The 17,211-nt window shown below is 36.7% G+C and overlaps 2 protein-coding genes across 3 annotated transcripts; one reads left to right on the top strand and one right to left on the bottom strand.

Moving 5' to 3' along the window:
• The first annotated feature begins 289 nt into the window (after positions 1-289).
• LOC113280361 (RNA polymerase II-associated protein 3-like) lies at positions 290-3,029 on the top strand. Of its 2 annotated transcripts, none has more exons than XM_026529004.1 (5): positions 290-450; positions 582-1,568; positions 1,669-1,792; positions 1,915-2,036; positions 2,111-3,029. In XM_026529004.1, exons 2-4 carry the CDS (start codon positions 1,002-1,004, stop codon positions 1,950-1,952), a joined length of 729 nt encoding a protein of 242 aa, XP_026384789.1. In that variant the 5' UTR covers positions 290-450; positions 582-1,001; the 3' UTR covers positions 1,953-2,036; positions 2,111-3,029. The 2 variants fall into 2 exon arrangements, with proteins under 2 accessions (XP_026384789.1, XP_026384784.1); XM_026528999.1 differs by having other exon boundaries at positions 290-1,568; positions 2,111-2,193; positions 2,678-3,029.
• Positions 3,030-14,251: 11,222 nt separating this feature from the next.
• On the bottom strand, positions 14,252-16,919 carry LOC113280353 (DNA-directed RNA polymerases II and IV subunit 5A-like). The gene is made up of 5 exons (XM_026528994.1): positions 16,758-16,919; positions 16,446-16,653; positions 16,187-16,366; positions 15,382-15,495; positions 14,252-14,706 (listed from the first exon to the last, which is right to left on the bottom strand). The coding sequence occupies exons 2-5, from the start codon at positions 16,641-16,643 to the stop codon at positions 14,581-14,583; spliced, it is 618 nt and encodes a 205-aa protein (XP_026384779.1). The 5' UTR covers positions 16,644-16,653; positions 16,758-16,919; the 3' UTR covers positions 14,252-14,580.
• Between the last annotated feature and the right edge of the window lie 292 nt (positions 16,920-17,211).

The following is a 17,211-nucleotide window of genomic DNA, read 5'->3' as shown; positions in this document are numbered from 1 at the left end:
GAGACTGAATCGAGAAAAAGTCCTAAAGGTTATGTCAGCTACAAGTAATGGAATTTTACATGATAAGCATCAGTTGATTTACAAGACAAAATGTTTATACGGAGCTGCTCACAGAGTTGGCGCACGGACTCCACGGAGGGTTATATCGCAAAACACAGCCCCTGGGACCCCACGGATTAGTAGGGTTGCCCAGTGGGTTTTCTGGTGGTGGGTTTAGCATTTTTGGGGGCTTATTATTTTCATATTAAACCCTCTTTTCCTATTAACTTTTCATTTCCCAAAAAACTAAAGAAAAGAGATGGGTTCAATGGCTCTGCAGTACTGAACAGTAAAACCCTAGAAACTGCATGCGGTATCCAAAATCAGGGAAACAATGGCGGACTATCTTCCAGAGGAGGTTGTCAATAAGATCTTGTCCAAGCTACCAGTAAAATCCATATTAAGATTCAGGTGTGTATGCAAATCATGGTTAAACTTATTTACTAGCCCTACTTTCGTCAGAGAAAATCTCAAACATGTATACTATACCAACAACACTCGTCTCTTGATTAGAAATGACAATGATTTCTACTTATGCACAGACCATGTCTCACCATCGCCATCACCTTCATCATTGTGTCTTGATGCTGTTGAGATAAATTACCCATCCAAATCTCCATTTCATTTAGTTGACATTTTAGGTACATGTCATGGTTTGGTATTGATGAATGTTACTCCTGGTTGTACACTTTGTCTATGGAACCCGACCACCAGGGATTACAAACTGTTAAAGAAACGCGTACCCATGTGTGCATCCAAGTCTTTAGCTGGTGTTAAAATGATGAGTTATACGCACGGGATGGGTTACGATGGCGTGAATGAGGATTACAAGATTGTGATAGCTTCTTGTTTTGTGGATCATGAGTATAGTAGTGAGGTGATTGTGTACTCGTTAAAGACAGATTCATGGAAAAGTATTGAGAGTAATAAGATTCCTCCTTACTCTAATTACGGAGATCAGGATGGGGTGTGTTTATGGTGTGCTTCATTGGATAGCTGATCGTTTATCTGTAAGTGGAACTAAAGAAGGTGTTATTGTTGCTTTTGATATTGTTGAGGATAGGTTTTTTCTTGAAGGTCTTGCTCATAACCTGACCCCTGAGTTCTTGGGTGTCTTGGATGAGGAGCTAGCCATGCTTTGTAAGGTTAATGGAAGTACTGTGCCTGGTTTCGATGTGTGGGTTATGAAGGACTATCCCAGGAAAGAAATGTGGACCAAAATGTATACCGTAAATACCCAAAACCTAGTTCTTCCAGAACCAGCCAACTTATGTCCGATACATATTTTTAGGAATGGTGAGATTCTATTGGAGAAGGACCGAGATGAGAAGGAATTAGTTTTATATAACCCAACGCTTGATAGTGTCAGAATGCTAAAGATCAGTGGTGTTCCGAAATGGTCTATAATAGAGTCGTACTTGGAGACTTTAGTTTCTCCTAACTTGGGTACTACAATACATAATGCACTTAAGTTCGCGAATTCTGATCCAAATAGCATATCTCCTACTGCTACTTCAGAGAAAGAACTGGTGAGAACTTATCTTGTGAATTTTAGTTTCAGCTATGTTATGGAAAAACTTTTCTTTGTGTAGTATTTGACGATATTGTGCTATCTATTTCCATTTTCAGGGCAATCAGTACTTCAAGCAGAAAAAGTTTGAGCAAGCAATTGATTGTTATTCCAGAAGCATTGCACTATCACCAACGGCAGTAGCTTTTGCAAATAGAGCCATGGCTTATCTCAAAACAAAAGGTAAATATGCATTAACAATCGTAAAATCTCATAATCACAAAAGATGTGTTTCACAGCATTGTTTTCCTACTTGTACACATGATATTTTCACATTACTAATTTCTTTTTTCGTGGTGTATTAGATATGAAGAAGCTGAAAATGACTGCACAGAGGCCTTAAATCTGGATGACTGCTACATAAAGGCATATTCAAGGCGTGCAACAGCTAGGAAAGAACTTGGAAAACTTGAATCATCTGTTGAAGGTAATGTCTAATTATGATTTCAATGTTTGTATTAAGTGAGAATAGCTGTATAATTATAGATGATGTAAACGTAGATACCGAGTCTGCGCTGAGACTGGAACCGAACAACCAAGAAGTCAAGAAGCAGAATGCTGAGGTGAAAGATCTTTATAACAAGGTAAGCTGGTTATTCACTTTCAGTTGATACTTATTAGCAACAGCTGCCAGTAAATTCCTGTTCAAAATGGTTACACAAGAACAATGATATGGGTACGAGTGTCGATGATGGGTGTGAATAGAGGTACTTCAAATAAATTAGGAAATTGGAACACGTGAGTTGGGTCAGGTTTATGTTATGAATTCTTCTTAGAATAGTTAGATCCAGGATTAGATTCAAGAATTAGTGAGATATTTTTCCTTCTCATCTTACTTTACTTTTTTCAAGTTTAGAGAACTAAGTTGCAAAATTTTGAAGTTTAACTGCTAGAAGAGTACTAGTAGTTTCAGTGTTTGTGTGTGTCTACACGAGTAACAGCATCTACTGTATGTGAAGATTAATTTTGGAAAACATAGTGTTATTATACAAGTAATTCATATCGAGTAATCCCTGACATTTTTTCTCTTGTTTGTCTGCAATGTTTGGACGTTGGTTATATATCAAGAGGTTCTTGAGAAGTCTTTAGCAGGCAGCAAAATATGAATCGCCAGGACCTTCAGCCTTCCGACTTCCATAACTTTTACATGGTGTATAGCTGTATATATGAAATCCATAGAGGGATTCGCTTGATGTCTTAGACTTTCAGTTCCTCACTTTTTTTGCTGATTATATTTGTAACCAAGGCTGAGAAACATAGAACAGCAACAACTATAACAGTTCTTCACTTTTTTGGCGAATCCATCTTCCTTTTGTCTACATTAATGTTCTTATCATTTCTCTGGTTTCACTTTATTTATCTATGAAGCTTTACTGGCTTGTTTGGGTACCTGTGCTGAAGAGCTTTTCGCTAGTGTCACTGTGCCCCCTTTGAAGAGAACTTCTTTATAAACACTCTCTCCGAATTATAGTGATTCAGCAAGCCTAAATTTAAGGCCCTTGTTGATAAAGCTTGAACAGTTTAAATTGGTTATATGAGTTTTAGAAGACTATACTGAATTGTCAGTACCATATCTGTTAAGTTTAGTTCATATCTTGTTTTGAATTAAGTTTTTATCTCTTGGAAATGATGCTGTGCAAATACATCAGTCAAGATTGGTCATCATCATCAGTCTTTTGTTACAAACTAACTAGTTTTGACATGGTTAGACACGGTACAAAAGTTCGGAAAATCGGTATGATATACCTGCATAACTCATATCGAAATGGCCAAGGGCCATACTGCAAAGTAGCCTCAACCCACAAGTGCTTCCTGTACACCGTGGTGTATGGGATGGGAAAGCATGTCCACATCTTGGTGTAAACTGTAAAGGAAGCATGCTGGCCTACTTGGGGGGCTGCTAATGTGTCCACATCTACTGTCGTCGGGTCAAGAGACTCCAAAGTCAACTACTATCTGTAAAAATAAATGAAGATATAAAGTTTTAAATAGTAATCTCCCATCATTTTGAAAATTGAATTATGTGTATTTTTCTATTAGTTTCTTTTCATTTTAGCATCATCCTTTTTTGTTGAAAACTTACAGCGTGTTCGTTTCGGGTTAATTGGAGACTATGTAATCTGATTCCAAGGGAATTGTGTCAAATTTCCCAACCGAACAATACTAGTTATTCCAGAATCCGATTCAAATCCCCCAACCGAACAATACTAGTTATTCCAGAAACCGATTCCTGGGGAATCCAATTACCCCCAAAGTTCCGTTTTGATTGCAGAGGTTGAACGGTGGAATGGAATTGAATTCCAGCAGAAAGAAGGGTAATAACAATTAAAATGACTAGATTGCCCTTTAAACCAAAACGTTTTCTCCTTTTTTAAGTTATGTGAGAGAGGACAAAAAATTCCAACCAGGATGAAGATTTGCCATCGCGATTTCTTCTTCCAGGTCTTCATCTCTGAGTAAAAACATATGTTGCTTCCATATCAGATAATATTTTAAAAGCCCTGAATTCGATCTTTCCTTCTCTAAACCAAAAAATAACTAGGGTATTTTTGTAAGAGTATAAATTTGGATTACTATGCAATTCAATTAACCCAACCAAACACAATTTTTTTGATCATGGAATCCATTCTCTGGAATTCAATTCTAGGAATTGGATTGCCCCATAATCTAATTCCCGGGTTTTCAACATCTTGAACCGAACGCGCTGTTAGGTAGGTTAAATTTTTTGATATGGTGAAAAGCGTCTACTAGATTGCAAGTTTAGATTTTTGGTCAGAATTATCAAAGGTTTTTTTATTGTTGTGTCGTTATACATCTTAGGGTCTGTAATAATTGCATTGCATTAACTCTGTATACTATTTGGGGTATACTGGGATAATTATAATGGCTATGAAGATATGACGATTGCATTATACTTTACGTCTATTGGTGTTTTAAGTGCATTCCTAATTGATTTGGGAGTAATCCGATCATGAAAATATTTAGTAGAACAGTCTTAGATAGTTTTAGTGTTGTCAAGGATTTTCCACGTAAGTCTCTTTGGTTAGTTGTAATTTGTGCAACTTCATACAATCTTATGTGTATGTTAAGGACTGAGTTGTCGCTTTTCAATCATGTAGAGGGGTTAATTTTAGTGTGTGTATATGGACATTAGATTTGAACGATACAAAATGTAATTGTGCCGTAATTAGGCGGTTGCACGACAATTTCTTATTTTTTTGATATATAAGAAAAATTTATCATAAATTAGGTTAGATAAAAAGTCTGATCTCTAGCCAGAAAATTACAAATAGTATAAAGAAAATTTCTATACACTTATATATTGGACTTGTCTTCTCTAACTAATTTAGCAATGGTATCTGCTACTTGATTATCGAATATGCTAACCGAAGAAAAATAACAAATATCAAAAAACTAACTAAGATGTTTTATTTCTTTGATGATATTCCTTTGTTCCCAATGGGTAGAGGAACATTCACTGACAATAGATTGAATCACTAAGTTTGCATCTGCTTCAATATGAAGTTTCTTTAGTTTTAGATCTTTTCCCCATACCAAATCTTAGCGCACTGCCATACATTAAGCTTCCTCTGGACTAAGGCACCTCTCTGCGAAAGATTCGTTGATTCATCGCATTGACCTGTGTTATTTCGGAAGACAAGACCAGCTCCAGCATTATTAGTATCATAATAGAAAGAAGCATCAACGTTTATTTTAGCTAAACCTGGTTCAGGACGTTTCCAATCAGATTTAGGAAAAGCCAAAGTGACAATAGATGAGTTAGGACAGTCATGCAGATTAGTAGAAGGCAAACATTGAGTCAAATGATAGTTGATTTTATAAATAAAGTCAAAAGGGTTTAGAGATTTTCATTGAAAGTATCCAAGAACCAATCATAATCATGAATCTGTGAGAGCAATCTTCAACATTTGCGTTGTGATTATCAGAGAACCAAGACAAAGCCCATTGAGCAACTGAATTACAATTTCTCCTGACATCACCAATGTCAATGTTTATACTTCTCCAAACATCCCTAACATGTTGACACTCCATTATGTAAATGTTCAAGAGTCTCATCAGACCTGCCACAAGCACCACAAGGAATATCGATGTTTGAATCAAATCTAGATAATCTGCACCTTGTGTGAATGATTTCCTTTATGCATTTCCAAATGAATAACTTAATCCGATGTGGTATCATGTTATTCCACAATCGTCTCCAGACTTGCGGTTGGACAAAAGAGCCATTAACCCGAGCATCACCAGAGTTGGTTGTTAACAGCTTATAAGCGCTTTAAACCGAGAATTTGTCTTCTTTGGAAGGCATCCATACAATGTTGTCGTCCTTGGAAGTATCAATGAACATTCTAAGAGAGTGGTGCCTATATCAGTATTCCAAGAATCTGAATTAGGTAAAAACAACTCATCCACAAATTTGAAGTCCCTGTAATTATCAATAACATGTGTGGGAGGAGTATGAATTCCAACAACCCATTTGTCTTCCCAAATTCTTGTTCTTTGACCATTATTAATCTCCATGAAATAATTTTCCTTTACTATCTTCAACCCCTCTTGTATACCCTTCCAACCCCATAAAATGTTATGCGAAGATAAATTGCAATGGAGAAAATCTTCATTCATGATATACTTGGACCAAAGGATTTGAGTACAAAGTTGAGAATATTTTGTGCATATGTCCATGCTAAATTAGCCAGCATTGCTAACTTTAGCTTTTCCATGTCTCGGATAGCTAATCCACCTTGATCTTTTGGTTTACAGAGCTTATTCCAAGCAATTGGATTAGCCCTTTTATTAGAAGAATAACCCCAGAAAAACTTCTTTTGAATGGAAGTGACTTCATTAGTGAGATTTTGAAGGAGTAGGAAAGTACCCATCTGATATATCAGAATTGTGTTTAGGACATGCTTAACCATTGTTGACCTCCCAGCCTGGGTTAGTGATATGACCATCTTGATAATATGTGCAAAAAGTTTTCTTTGATGGCACTAAAAGACTCTTGCTTTGAATGATCCAAAATGAGAGGAGACCCTAAATATCTTTCTTTAGAGATCATAATCTTAACGCCAAGTATATGAGTAACAGTTGATGTTATTTATGGTTTAGTATGCTTGCGAACATAAACCGAAGATTTATCGAAGTTAATTATCTTACCAGAGAGAGTGTTGAATTCCTGAAGAAAACTTAGAAGACTGTTAACCGAAGTGAGGGTATCTTGAGTGAAGATCAAGTAATCATCTGCGAATAGGAGATGATTTATGGCTGGAGATTTTCCACCTGCTACTTTAATACCTATAATAGACTTGTCACGCTGAGCTTCAGAAAGTTGTCGAGATAAATAGGTTTTCCACCTACCACTTTGTTGATGGGGAAAAACGATTTGCTGGTTTTTTAGGAAGTGGAGAGACGACCGTGCAGACGGAGACTCCTCAATCGAGCAAACCGTCTAACCTCAAATAGATGCACTGCACGGGAGTGCTTTGAGTTCGATAGATCAATCTGTAGGACTCTGGACTAAACCAAGAAATGGCCGCTCCAGAGTCAATTAAGTCACAAAGAGGGAAAGGGTTGATCCGTAGGAGGGAAGCTAAGAAGTGTGTGAGATCAATGATGATCAAGGATTGTGAATGTGTTGTGGGTTTCTGCAAATGAAGAATAAGTTTGAATTCTGCTCAATTGAGATAGATTGTTGCTCACACGATGATTCTTGGTTAGACGATGGATGTTGTCTGTCCGACCAATCTTGTCCTCAATCGTGGATTCAGAAACTTATTTATATTGCTAGGATGTAGATACATTGATCTCCAGTAAGTGTGACGGTTGCTCGAGTGAAAGAGTGGGAAAGTGGGAAATCGTGGTTTACCCAGTTCCAGGTCGTGCGAAGACTTGGTTGATTGTCCACACACTACTTTGCTAACTCCCTCAACTGCTTTCACGACTTACTCACATTTCTCATCGTGGATGAACACACGTGTCGTAGGCCGCCAAACCAAAACCTCAATTAATATCCCGCATGTGACGTGATTGATGTCTCACGAACGTGGAGTCTGCAAGGCAGACGTGTATTTAATTAGTCATTCGTTGACTTGATTAGACGATGAGTCTAAGTATTGTTCAGTCGAGCATGATTGTCAAATGCTCTATGATTCATGGATTAAACATGTATGCTGGGACGAATAAATGATATTGATAATTGAATCAATATAATGGATATTGATAGTAATATTGCTCGTCTGAGCAAGCATCGCTCGTTTGATGAATTACTGAATATTGAATATTGATAGTTGAATCAATATTCCTTGTCTGAGCAAATATTGCTCATTTGATGAACTATTGGTAGCATGACCAAATAAAATAAAGATTAATTAAAATATTGGTAGCTGGACAGAATATTATATAATTAATTCAAGATGTTGATTATTGGATCAACGGAAGAAATATTAGTGTTTAAACTTGCTTAGAATTTATGATTTGCAGAGCATTCAGTTCGAAACCCTAATTTTGATCAATTGATGGTTTAATGAAAATCAATCACCGAGTGAAGGAGGGATCGAATACATGGGATGATAACCGACCATGTAGCGCCCAGGTGCTCGAGTGAGCATGCACCAAAGTCCTTTGTTGACCAGTTGGTGAAAGGATGATTAAATGTTGGTTTAATCATTTATTTAAATCGTGCTCGTCTGAGCTTTAGGTGATAAAACCTAATTATGGAGAGATGGGGACCGGCCCTTGGCAGTCTATTGAGCAAATTCCAAGTTGGTTGGAAAGAGTTTGGACCCAATATGAACTGTTGAGAGCTAATTAGGTCAAAATTATGAAAGAGTGTGGGACCGGCTCCTTGCAAGCCTAAGGGCCGACCTTGGTCGGTCAAGGTGGCATGCCTGTGTCACCATAGTATCCATGTCTCAATCCTGAGAGTTTTGGTATTTTCTGGTGCACGTTTGAGCAATATTTTGAATTTTCAGAAGAGTTTGATCTTGACTGAAGCTATCAATTTTGCTCGAATGAGCAAGTAGAATTTTGCTCGTGCGACCAATATTTTGAAAATATTAAAATAATGTTTTAATTTTTGACATGAGAAGCCTAGTAGGTCATGTGACCATTTGACTTTTTGGCTTTTTCATGGTTTGAGCAATGTTTGAGAAAATATTGAAAAACTAGGGTTTTTGCTCAAACGAAGGAATTTCATGAGATGGAGGAAATACTAATATGAGAAAATAAGGAATTGTAAGGTGTGGGACCGGTCACAGCTAGAGCATGGCCGGCCGGCTAGGTGGCCCGGTCCCGTGACACCTTTCGCTATTTTTTATTATTTTTCATCGTTTGAAGGAAAATATGGAGAAACTAGGAGTTTTGCTCAAACAAGGAAATTTGCTCGAATGAAGGAGTTTTCACGAGATTAGGAAAAATAATAAAATAATGGGAGAGGCGTGGGGCCGGCCACGACGGCATGACCGGCCGGCCGGTGGGGCCGGTTCCCTAGGAGCCTCTTTTATTATTTTATTAATATTATTTTCTTCCCTATTTTGCATAGGTTTCCTCGTTCGTCCATATTTTTTGAATGCTCGTTCGTGCATTGGGGTGCTCGTTTGTGCATTATTTTCTAAGTACACTCGCACCATTTTCTCGGGGCTTACTCGGTGATGACCCAGATGCCCGATCGGTGAATATTTATTACTAATTCATGAAATTCAACTGAGAATAATTCATGAAACAGAGTAATAAAATGAGTTGAGTATCTGAGGATCAGCCATGAAACAGATTAATGAGATAAAATAGATTATTTCCTAGGAATTTAGTTTATAAATGACACGCTAGAATTAACCTATTTGCAGAATTCAGATATGAGATAATTGAAGCATCATACTCGTTCTTAGGGGGTGTATAGTCAGGGAACAACGAATAGCATGACGTCATGAAGGCATTGGGCTCTATACTAGCATACAATATGTCTAGGATCCGCCCAATCATTAAGAGATTCTATATACAGTCTCTCTACGTAGTCAAGGAACAACGAGCAACTTGACGTCCTGAAGGCGTTAGGCTCTATACTAGCATGCAATATGTCTAGGAGCCACCCAATCATTTTGATTGTGAAGCATCAAAAGCTCAGCTGAGAGGCCTTTCAAGAAACATATTCATCATAGCTCTGAGAGGAACGTTTGCTCAGTCAAAGATCGTGAAATGGTTCACGGATCATAAAAAATGAATTGTCACATACATTCCTGAAGCCGGGAAAGAAACATGCAGTATCATGATTTTACGATTTTATCCCTTGACGAAAATCCACCATCAACACACTTTAATACCTATAGTAGACTTTTCTACCAGCTTGAGTGCCATCCATCCATTTTCCCCCTCTTTTTCTTCATAAAATGTATTGTTTCTTGTGCAATGATGGTGTTATTGCTGATGAACCTCCCTGAAACGTACACTGCTTGATATGGAGAAATGAACATATCCATTAATGGCTTCATTTTGTTCACTAGTATATTGGAAATCAACTTGTAAGAGGTGTTGCACGGACTATATTGGATTTTTTCTTTTTAGGAATCAACGAGATGCAAGTTTTATTGATTTGCTTTAGGACATGCCAAGTCTAAAAAAACTTTTGAACCATAAGACAAGTATCAGGTCTCACTATACTCCACTGAATTTTGTAGAAGCCTGCTTGGAATCCTTCTGGACCAGGTGTGCTCCAACTATCCATACTCTTGAGTATGCTGTAAATTTCTTGAAATTAGGACATCTTAAAAGAGCCATGTTATCCTCAGAAGTTATGATGGTGGGAATAATTTGAAAGGCACCTTCTTCTATAATAGGAATAGTGGAAGTATTTATGCCTTTGAAATGGTTGGGAGGAAATCAACCAAATATTCTCTTGTGTGACTTCATTGATCATTGTGATCTTGAAGCGAATCGATGTTGTTCCTTGCTTTCCTCCTATTGGTCTTAATGTGACAATACTTGGTATTATTATCCATGTATTTCACAAAGGTATCCTCGACTTCTGCTGGCAAAACTCACTTATCCTCTTATGCCACTTATTCAGATCACTGTTAACAGCTACAATTTGATTGTGAGTCTCTGGAGTGATAAGTTGGTTCTGAAGAGAACCAAGTTGTTGTTGGAGACTGTCAACATGATGATTAATATTACCGAAATGCTCTTTATTGCATTTAGAGAGGAGATGTTTTTTATTGCATTTAGAGAGGAGATGTCTAGTAGACTTGAGCTTTTTAACAAACTTAAAACCAGGAGAACCAACAACATCAATGTTCCAAGCTTTAGCAATTTCAGATGTGCACGAGTTATCATTTAACCATGTGCAGAAGAATTTGAAGGGAATCCAATAATTATTTTGACTATGGTCAGTTGAAAATAAAATTGGACAATGATCACTGTCAAGATAATCTAGGTGACGGAGCTTGGAATTAGACTAGTAGATGTTCTAGTCTCCATTTCCTAGAGCTAAATTTAAGTGACACAAAACACTATCAAACATATACCGTTATGACACGAGATATTTCTAGTCTTAGAACAAGCGAGTTGTTCATTCGATGTTATGAACCTTATTTCCCCCAAGATAGGCGATAAAGTAAGATGACAGTTGGGGTTTGGGAACATTCTTGTTAGGTAGATTTTCTTCCATTTGACAGCAGCTACAACATTCTGGGACTGCCATTTGGTCGGGTCTCTATGTAACTAAATTTAGGAAAAAATAATGATATTTTGGCAAATTTATATTCACACATGTAACGGCACTCAAAAATAACTCCAACTGTAAGGTAATAGCAGGTACCGTAAAAAAAGTTGAAGTACGTATAAATAAAGTGCAACTTCAGCGTCTGAAATCGTAATCTAATAAAATCTTGATTCCCATATTACTATATTGCTCAGTTAACAACATTACTGCAGTGGGGGGAAATTACAAAATTCAGGTCATGTTTGTCCTATCAAACGAGAACCAAAAAGCAGATGTATTTTTACTTGATGATAAAACAAACTCTAATAATAACGGTCATGTTAACTTGTATTTCAGGATACATGTTAAGGATTATTTATAAATATATATTCTTTCTCTTGGATTCCACCGTTTTCCTTGATATGTTAAAATTTTTGGAAATTTGGTTCTGTAATTTTTAGAAAAAAAATTGTTTCCAATTTTACCCTTGGAAAATTAAGTCATAAATGTTTAGGATTTTCTAACTACTAACTAATAAATCACAAGACGATTAAATTTTGTTTACATGGACATATTGTACTGCTTTTAACGGGACCCAGATGAACACATGGGCATATTGTACCGTTTTTTAACGGGACCCACATGGAAAATTGTAGTGATTTGAATGGGACCCAAATGGACTCGTAAGTGATAAAAGTACAACAAGGTAGACTTTCTTTTTTCCGGTTCATATAAGTTCAGGATTCATATTCCTTCTTTTACTCTTTTTAGTTTTTATCTCTGCCACCATGTAGTCTGTAGTACAAATAATTAGATGTTTGTTCGAGTAAGAGACCAACAATTCTATTGTTTTTTTTTTTGAAGCATCAAAAATTCTATTTGTACATAATTGTTTTTGAACTAGACTGTTTGTGGTTTCATAAAAAAATAAAAATGGTGATTTAATTTAACAAGATCATGCCTGAAATACCCATGATGCCAATACAATTTGTGGAAGATAATGATTTTGAGAAGAAAAAAACACCAAAGAACTTAACCAAATTAGATTTTGAGATTATTTTTTTTTATTTTTTTATTTTTCATAATGATTCATTCTTCGGTAGAGATAAGATCTACTGAATGATAAAGTTGATCAAGCTAAGATTATACCGAGAGGGATCTGGTTAAGAGAAGAAAATACGTTCTGTGATTGCATTGTGTCTTGAATTTACAGACATGGTACCTAGACGATGATACTATCGGTGGTGACACATTAATGGTGGCTAAGGATTTACATATCATCCCGCAAGAGGGTACATCGCTGGGTTTGCACCTCAATGTCTCTAAGACTGAACCTTTTTGGCCAACAATCCACAATAGAAGCTTGGACATACTGTTTTCCCTCCTAATATTAGTAGACTCTCGGCTGGTGTGAAATTATCAGGAGGGCCAGTCAACTTGGACCCTCAGTTCTGTATTGACATGGTCGTTAGCAGAGTACATAAGAATACTGCTCAATGGATGCCATCAGGAAGCTAGAGGATCCACAACGTGATTGTCGCTTCTTAGGAATTATACATGAGTATCGAGACTCTACTTTACTATGAGAACTACCAAACCCGGCTTTTTAGGTGAAGCTCGGGTGATTTTTGATACCCATTTATATCAGTTTCTCAGACAAGTTATAACTGGTGATGGTACGGGTTTCGGGTTGCTTCAACAGAGTTTCTCCACTCTCTGTATTAAATATGGGGGTTTAGGGGTTTATACCATGGAGGACACTATGCAGTATTGCTATTTAGCCTCTTGTTTGCAGACTCAGAATTTGCAAGACTCCATCTCGAGGCATTCTGGCATTTCTGGTGCGAGCCCAAGCCTTGAACAAGCCATATGTCAGTATAATCAGGTATTTGGTATAGATTTCTCATTAAGCATTGATGATATTGCTCCCGACTCCATGAATTCCTTGTCAATTAAATACTTTGATGTTGTTCAGAAAGATATGCTCAATCGCTTCGACATGTCTGACCGTGATCTTTTTCTTTGGAAATGTAACAAAATCAAACAAGTGCAATATTATTTGTTAGCATCCCTATTGTTGGGCTTAATCAGGAAATCGGGCCTAGGCAGTTCAGTCCAGTCCTTTGGTATAAACTAGGGATACCTTTATTTGAAGAGGGAGGCATATGCCCTTGTTGTGACAGGAATATGGACATTTTCGGGGATCATTCCTTCCATTGTGCTCATGAGGTTGGCCTTAAGTTCAGAGACGACCCTGATCGAGACACTATTGTTGATACGTGTTTTCGGGAAGGTGTTCCTGCGAGAAAAGAGGTGGCTTGGGTTTTTTCTCCGATGATGGTTCAGCCTTGAAACCTGCAAACATCCTGGTTCATAATTGGGAAAATGGATATGATGTGTGCTTGGATGTCACTGGTGTATCTCCCTTTACAGGAGGGGGTGTTCGTGCTTTCAACTTAGGTCAAGCAATTAGTAATGATGTCACTCGGAAACGCCCTAAATATCTTGAGAAGCGCAAGGCTCAGGTTTCAGTTGTCACTCTTGCTTTTACTACCTTGGGTGAGTTGAGCGGTGATACCATCGATTTTCTGAAGAGGTTGCAAAGCTATATGGCCAGTCACGATGTGGACATCATGATGAAGGATTTCCTTTTTCACATGATAAGGATCATTATTCAAAAAATGATTAGGTCATTGCTGGTAGCTAGGCTTCCAACTAATTTCTTGTAATTTCCTTTCAAATTCATTTTGTAAAAAATCATCCCATAAATTTAGAAAATTAATTCAAGATAATTTGTAGTATATTTGAGATAGTGGGGTTGTAGGGTTTCTACTTATAAAATAAGATTTAAATTTGTAAGGGTAAGACTGAAAACATTTCCTTCAAGAAATTACAAAATCATATTTCCAAAAAATTTAACATATCAACAAAAATCATTGAACTCAAGAGAAGAAAATATTTTTTTTAATAATCCTTAACATGTATCCTGGAATACAAGTTAACAGGGCCCAGCAGTTATAACCAGTACATCGATAACTAACTCAAGTCCAGTCCATCTGGAGATGATCTGACATACCAAAACTTGGCTTTCATAATACAAACTAAAGGTACACAAGGTGTTGGTTACGTAGACTAGACATGCACCACAATCATCTGCTTGGTGCGAATCGTGTTTGGAACGTAAATTGCCCATACCAAACTGCAAATTCAGAAAAAATCATAATACACATCTTGTTCATCAACACTCTTATCAGATGAAAATTAGTCAGACAACATAACGATATGTGACATATCTGCCTGCCGTCTCACTGGGCCTGATAATCTTCACTACTTGCCCACGTTTTAATCCATAATATCGAGCAATCGGATCCGTAATCTGAATTCGAGGAAGCTGAAACAACAATTGACATCACAGGAGTACATATACAATTAGAATCCCTTATTTGAAAGAACAACCAAAAAAAAGAAGTTAAATTAAAAAGCAGTAGCCCGGAATCTGAATGACCCAAAAGAAGTGATCTAACAAATGAAACAAAATGTTGAACAATTTGCCACGATATTTCAGCTCTCGAGGCAATTAACTTTTGAAGTGATTAAAAGGTGCATGGCACAAGATCTTTTTAAAGCAAAACTCTCACCGGGATAACTTTTTAAGGGCTTTGACCCTAACCCCTTTGGATTTTGAATTGACTTTTTCGGCAAACTACAACTTACAACTACACAACCCTTTGAAAGATCAAATGATGGTCCTTTAGCCTAATGTGAAAATTTAATAGCCGTCTAAACCAAAAAAAAATATATGTTGAAATGGTCCTCTAGCCTAAATTTCTTACAACAACAACAGGCAACCAAAACAAACAGTATACCATGTTCATGGCAACTACCATGTTGAGGTTTCAGATTAATATGTTCCATAGACTAGAGATGCCCGCATTATCCTGGTTTTATGTAACACCATAAGTACATTTAACCATGCATTAAGTCTGTAGTTGTGTGTACTTGGTATACATGATAATGAACCAAAGGAAACACAGATGGTAATTTTGCATGTTCTATCAACACAAACCTGTGTTTCTTTCAGCGTGTATCGCTCCAGCAAAGTCTTCTTTTCTTCAGGTGTTAGAACTTGATGTTCAGGGACAAGAACATGCTCTTTGATGTTCACAAGAAGCTCTGCTTCCTGCCACAGGATTGTTAGAAAACTTTAGTTCATCTCACTACTCAAATAGATGGCAACTTCATGTACATATGCAAGAATTACTATTCCATATCCTCTGTATCACACCTTTAATCTTTAGTACAATGCTTAGTAAATTTGAGGTACAAACAAATTCCCAAGCTTAATTTTTTTTCCAACCTATGACGATAGCTCCAGAAAAGACACACATTCTCTTTTCTACCATAGTACTATTTGAATAATACTAACCTAGCATGTGGTAACAATAATGATAATCATGTTACTTCTGACTTTAGCATAGTCAGTACACGAAACAAGTGACAATACGCTACTAATCTCAAATATCTTCAAGCACCCAATAATCAAGATAATGAACACTTATGTCTGCCCCTAGTGTATGTAGTCTGCCCATGCTACACAATCAAATTCGATAGAGCACTATTGCTTTCCGTCACTAGCAGCTATACACAATACACTGAAGCCACCAATATTGCAACACACAAGGTAAACCCACAAATTCTTATTAATATCTCCGCAGCATAAAAATGTATCCAGTACTCAGCTATCCAACCATCCTAAAGATTTCGTTAAACATGTTAAAATTTACTAAATCATATATGCTCTTAAACCATATCTTTCCAAAACAAAAACAACAAAAATTATTTCCAAAGCATGACAAAGAAATAAAATTCACCTGAAAGACCTCCAAATGGAATTTGGAAGAAATTTCGCTAATGCATGTTCTGGCAAAGGGAGTTAAATTCTGTTGAACAACCAAGAGTGCCCTGTGCACCTCATCATTTTTCATCCTGTTGGTGTAAGTCTTCATTGTCTTAACTCCAACTTTGGGTTCCTCAGGGAAGAAAACATATATCTATCACAGAAAAATCATACTAATTCAGTGTATTTTTTACTTTATATATGCCTAAAATGAGAATTACTGAGCTTCAAACCTGTTCATCATTGTCGTTTCGCTTTTGTTTTTTGATATCAAGATCTTCTCTCTTGAGGTTATCCCCAAATTTGGATAGGAACTGAGCTCTTGTCTCCTTGAGTTCGAAGTCTCCAACCAGATAACCTCTGTCATTAAGCATCTGCATGACTGTGCGCCTAATTCTGTATAGCCTCGTTATATCTTCGTCAGTAGCCATGTCTTGCTTCCTATATAATCACAAATTAAACAAAAATATAGTATATCATTTGAATCTCGATCGAAGAGTTTAAAAGGTTGAAAAAAACCCTAGATACCTAATATAATCACTGACCTTAAATAATAGATATCACTGGAGGTTCCAAATCCGGATCTGAAAATGAATATGGGGAGTATAGTTTTATCCTTCTTAAGCTTTCTCTAGGGTTTACTTATAGGCTGAATGTTAAATGTTAGAGACCCGAGCGTTGAAGAGGGGCTGAGGGGTTTAAGTAAGAATGTAAGATTGTAAATTTTAGGGCTATTTAGACTAAAGAAAGACCAAAGTCAACCTGGATGAGAAGCTCTTGTATCTCGGCTAAGAAGCCGCAAAGCTAATCTCCAAATGTGTGGAAATTGGCTGAAATAATTTTATTTTTATTTATTTATTTATTTTAATAAACTTTTTATTTATTTATTTTTATTATTAAAAAAGAAAGGAAAAATTATAAAACTAAAGATTTTATTTGAAAAAGTAAAGTAATTTTTTTACGAGAAACGATGGGAGCCTAGAAACAAGTTGGGCTCCA

The sequence above is a fragment of the Papaver somniferum genome, chromosome 1, assembly GCF_003573695.1.
Source record: "Papaver somniferum cultivar HN1 chromosome 1, ASM357369v1, whole genome shotgun sequence".
Lineage (NCBI taxonomy): Eukaryota > Viridiplantae > Streptophyta > Magnoliopsida > Ranunculales > Papaveraceae > Papaver > Papaver somniferum.
Note: the sequence above shows the minus strand (reverse complement) of the source record. Positions and strands in the feature narration are given on the sequence as shown.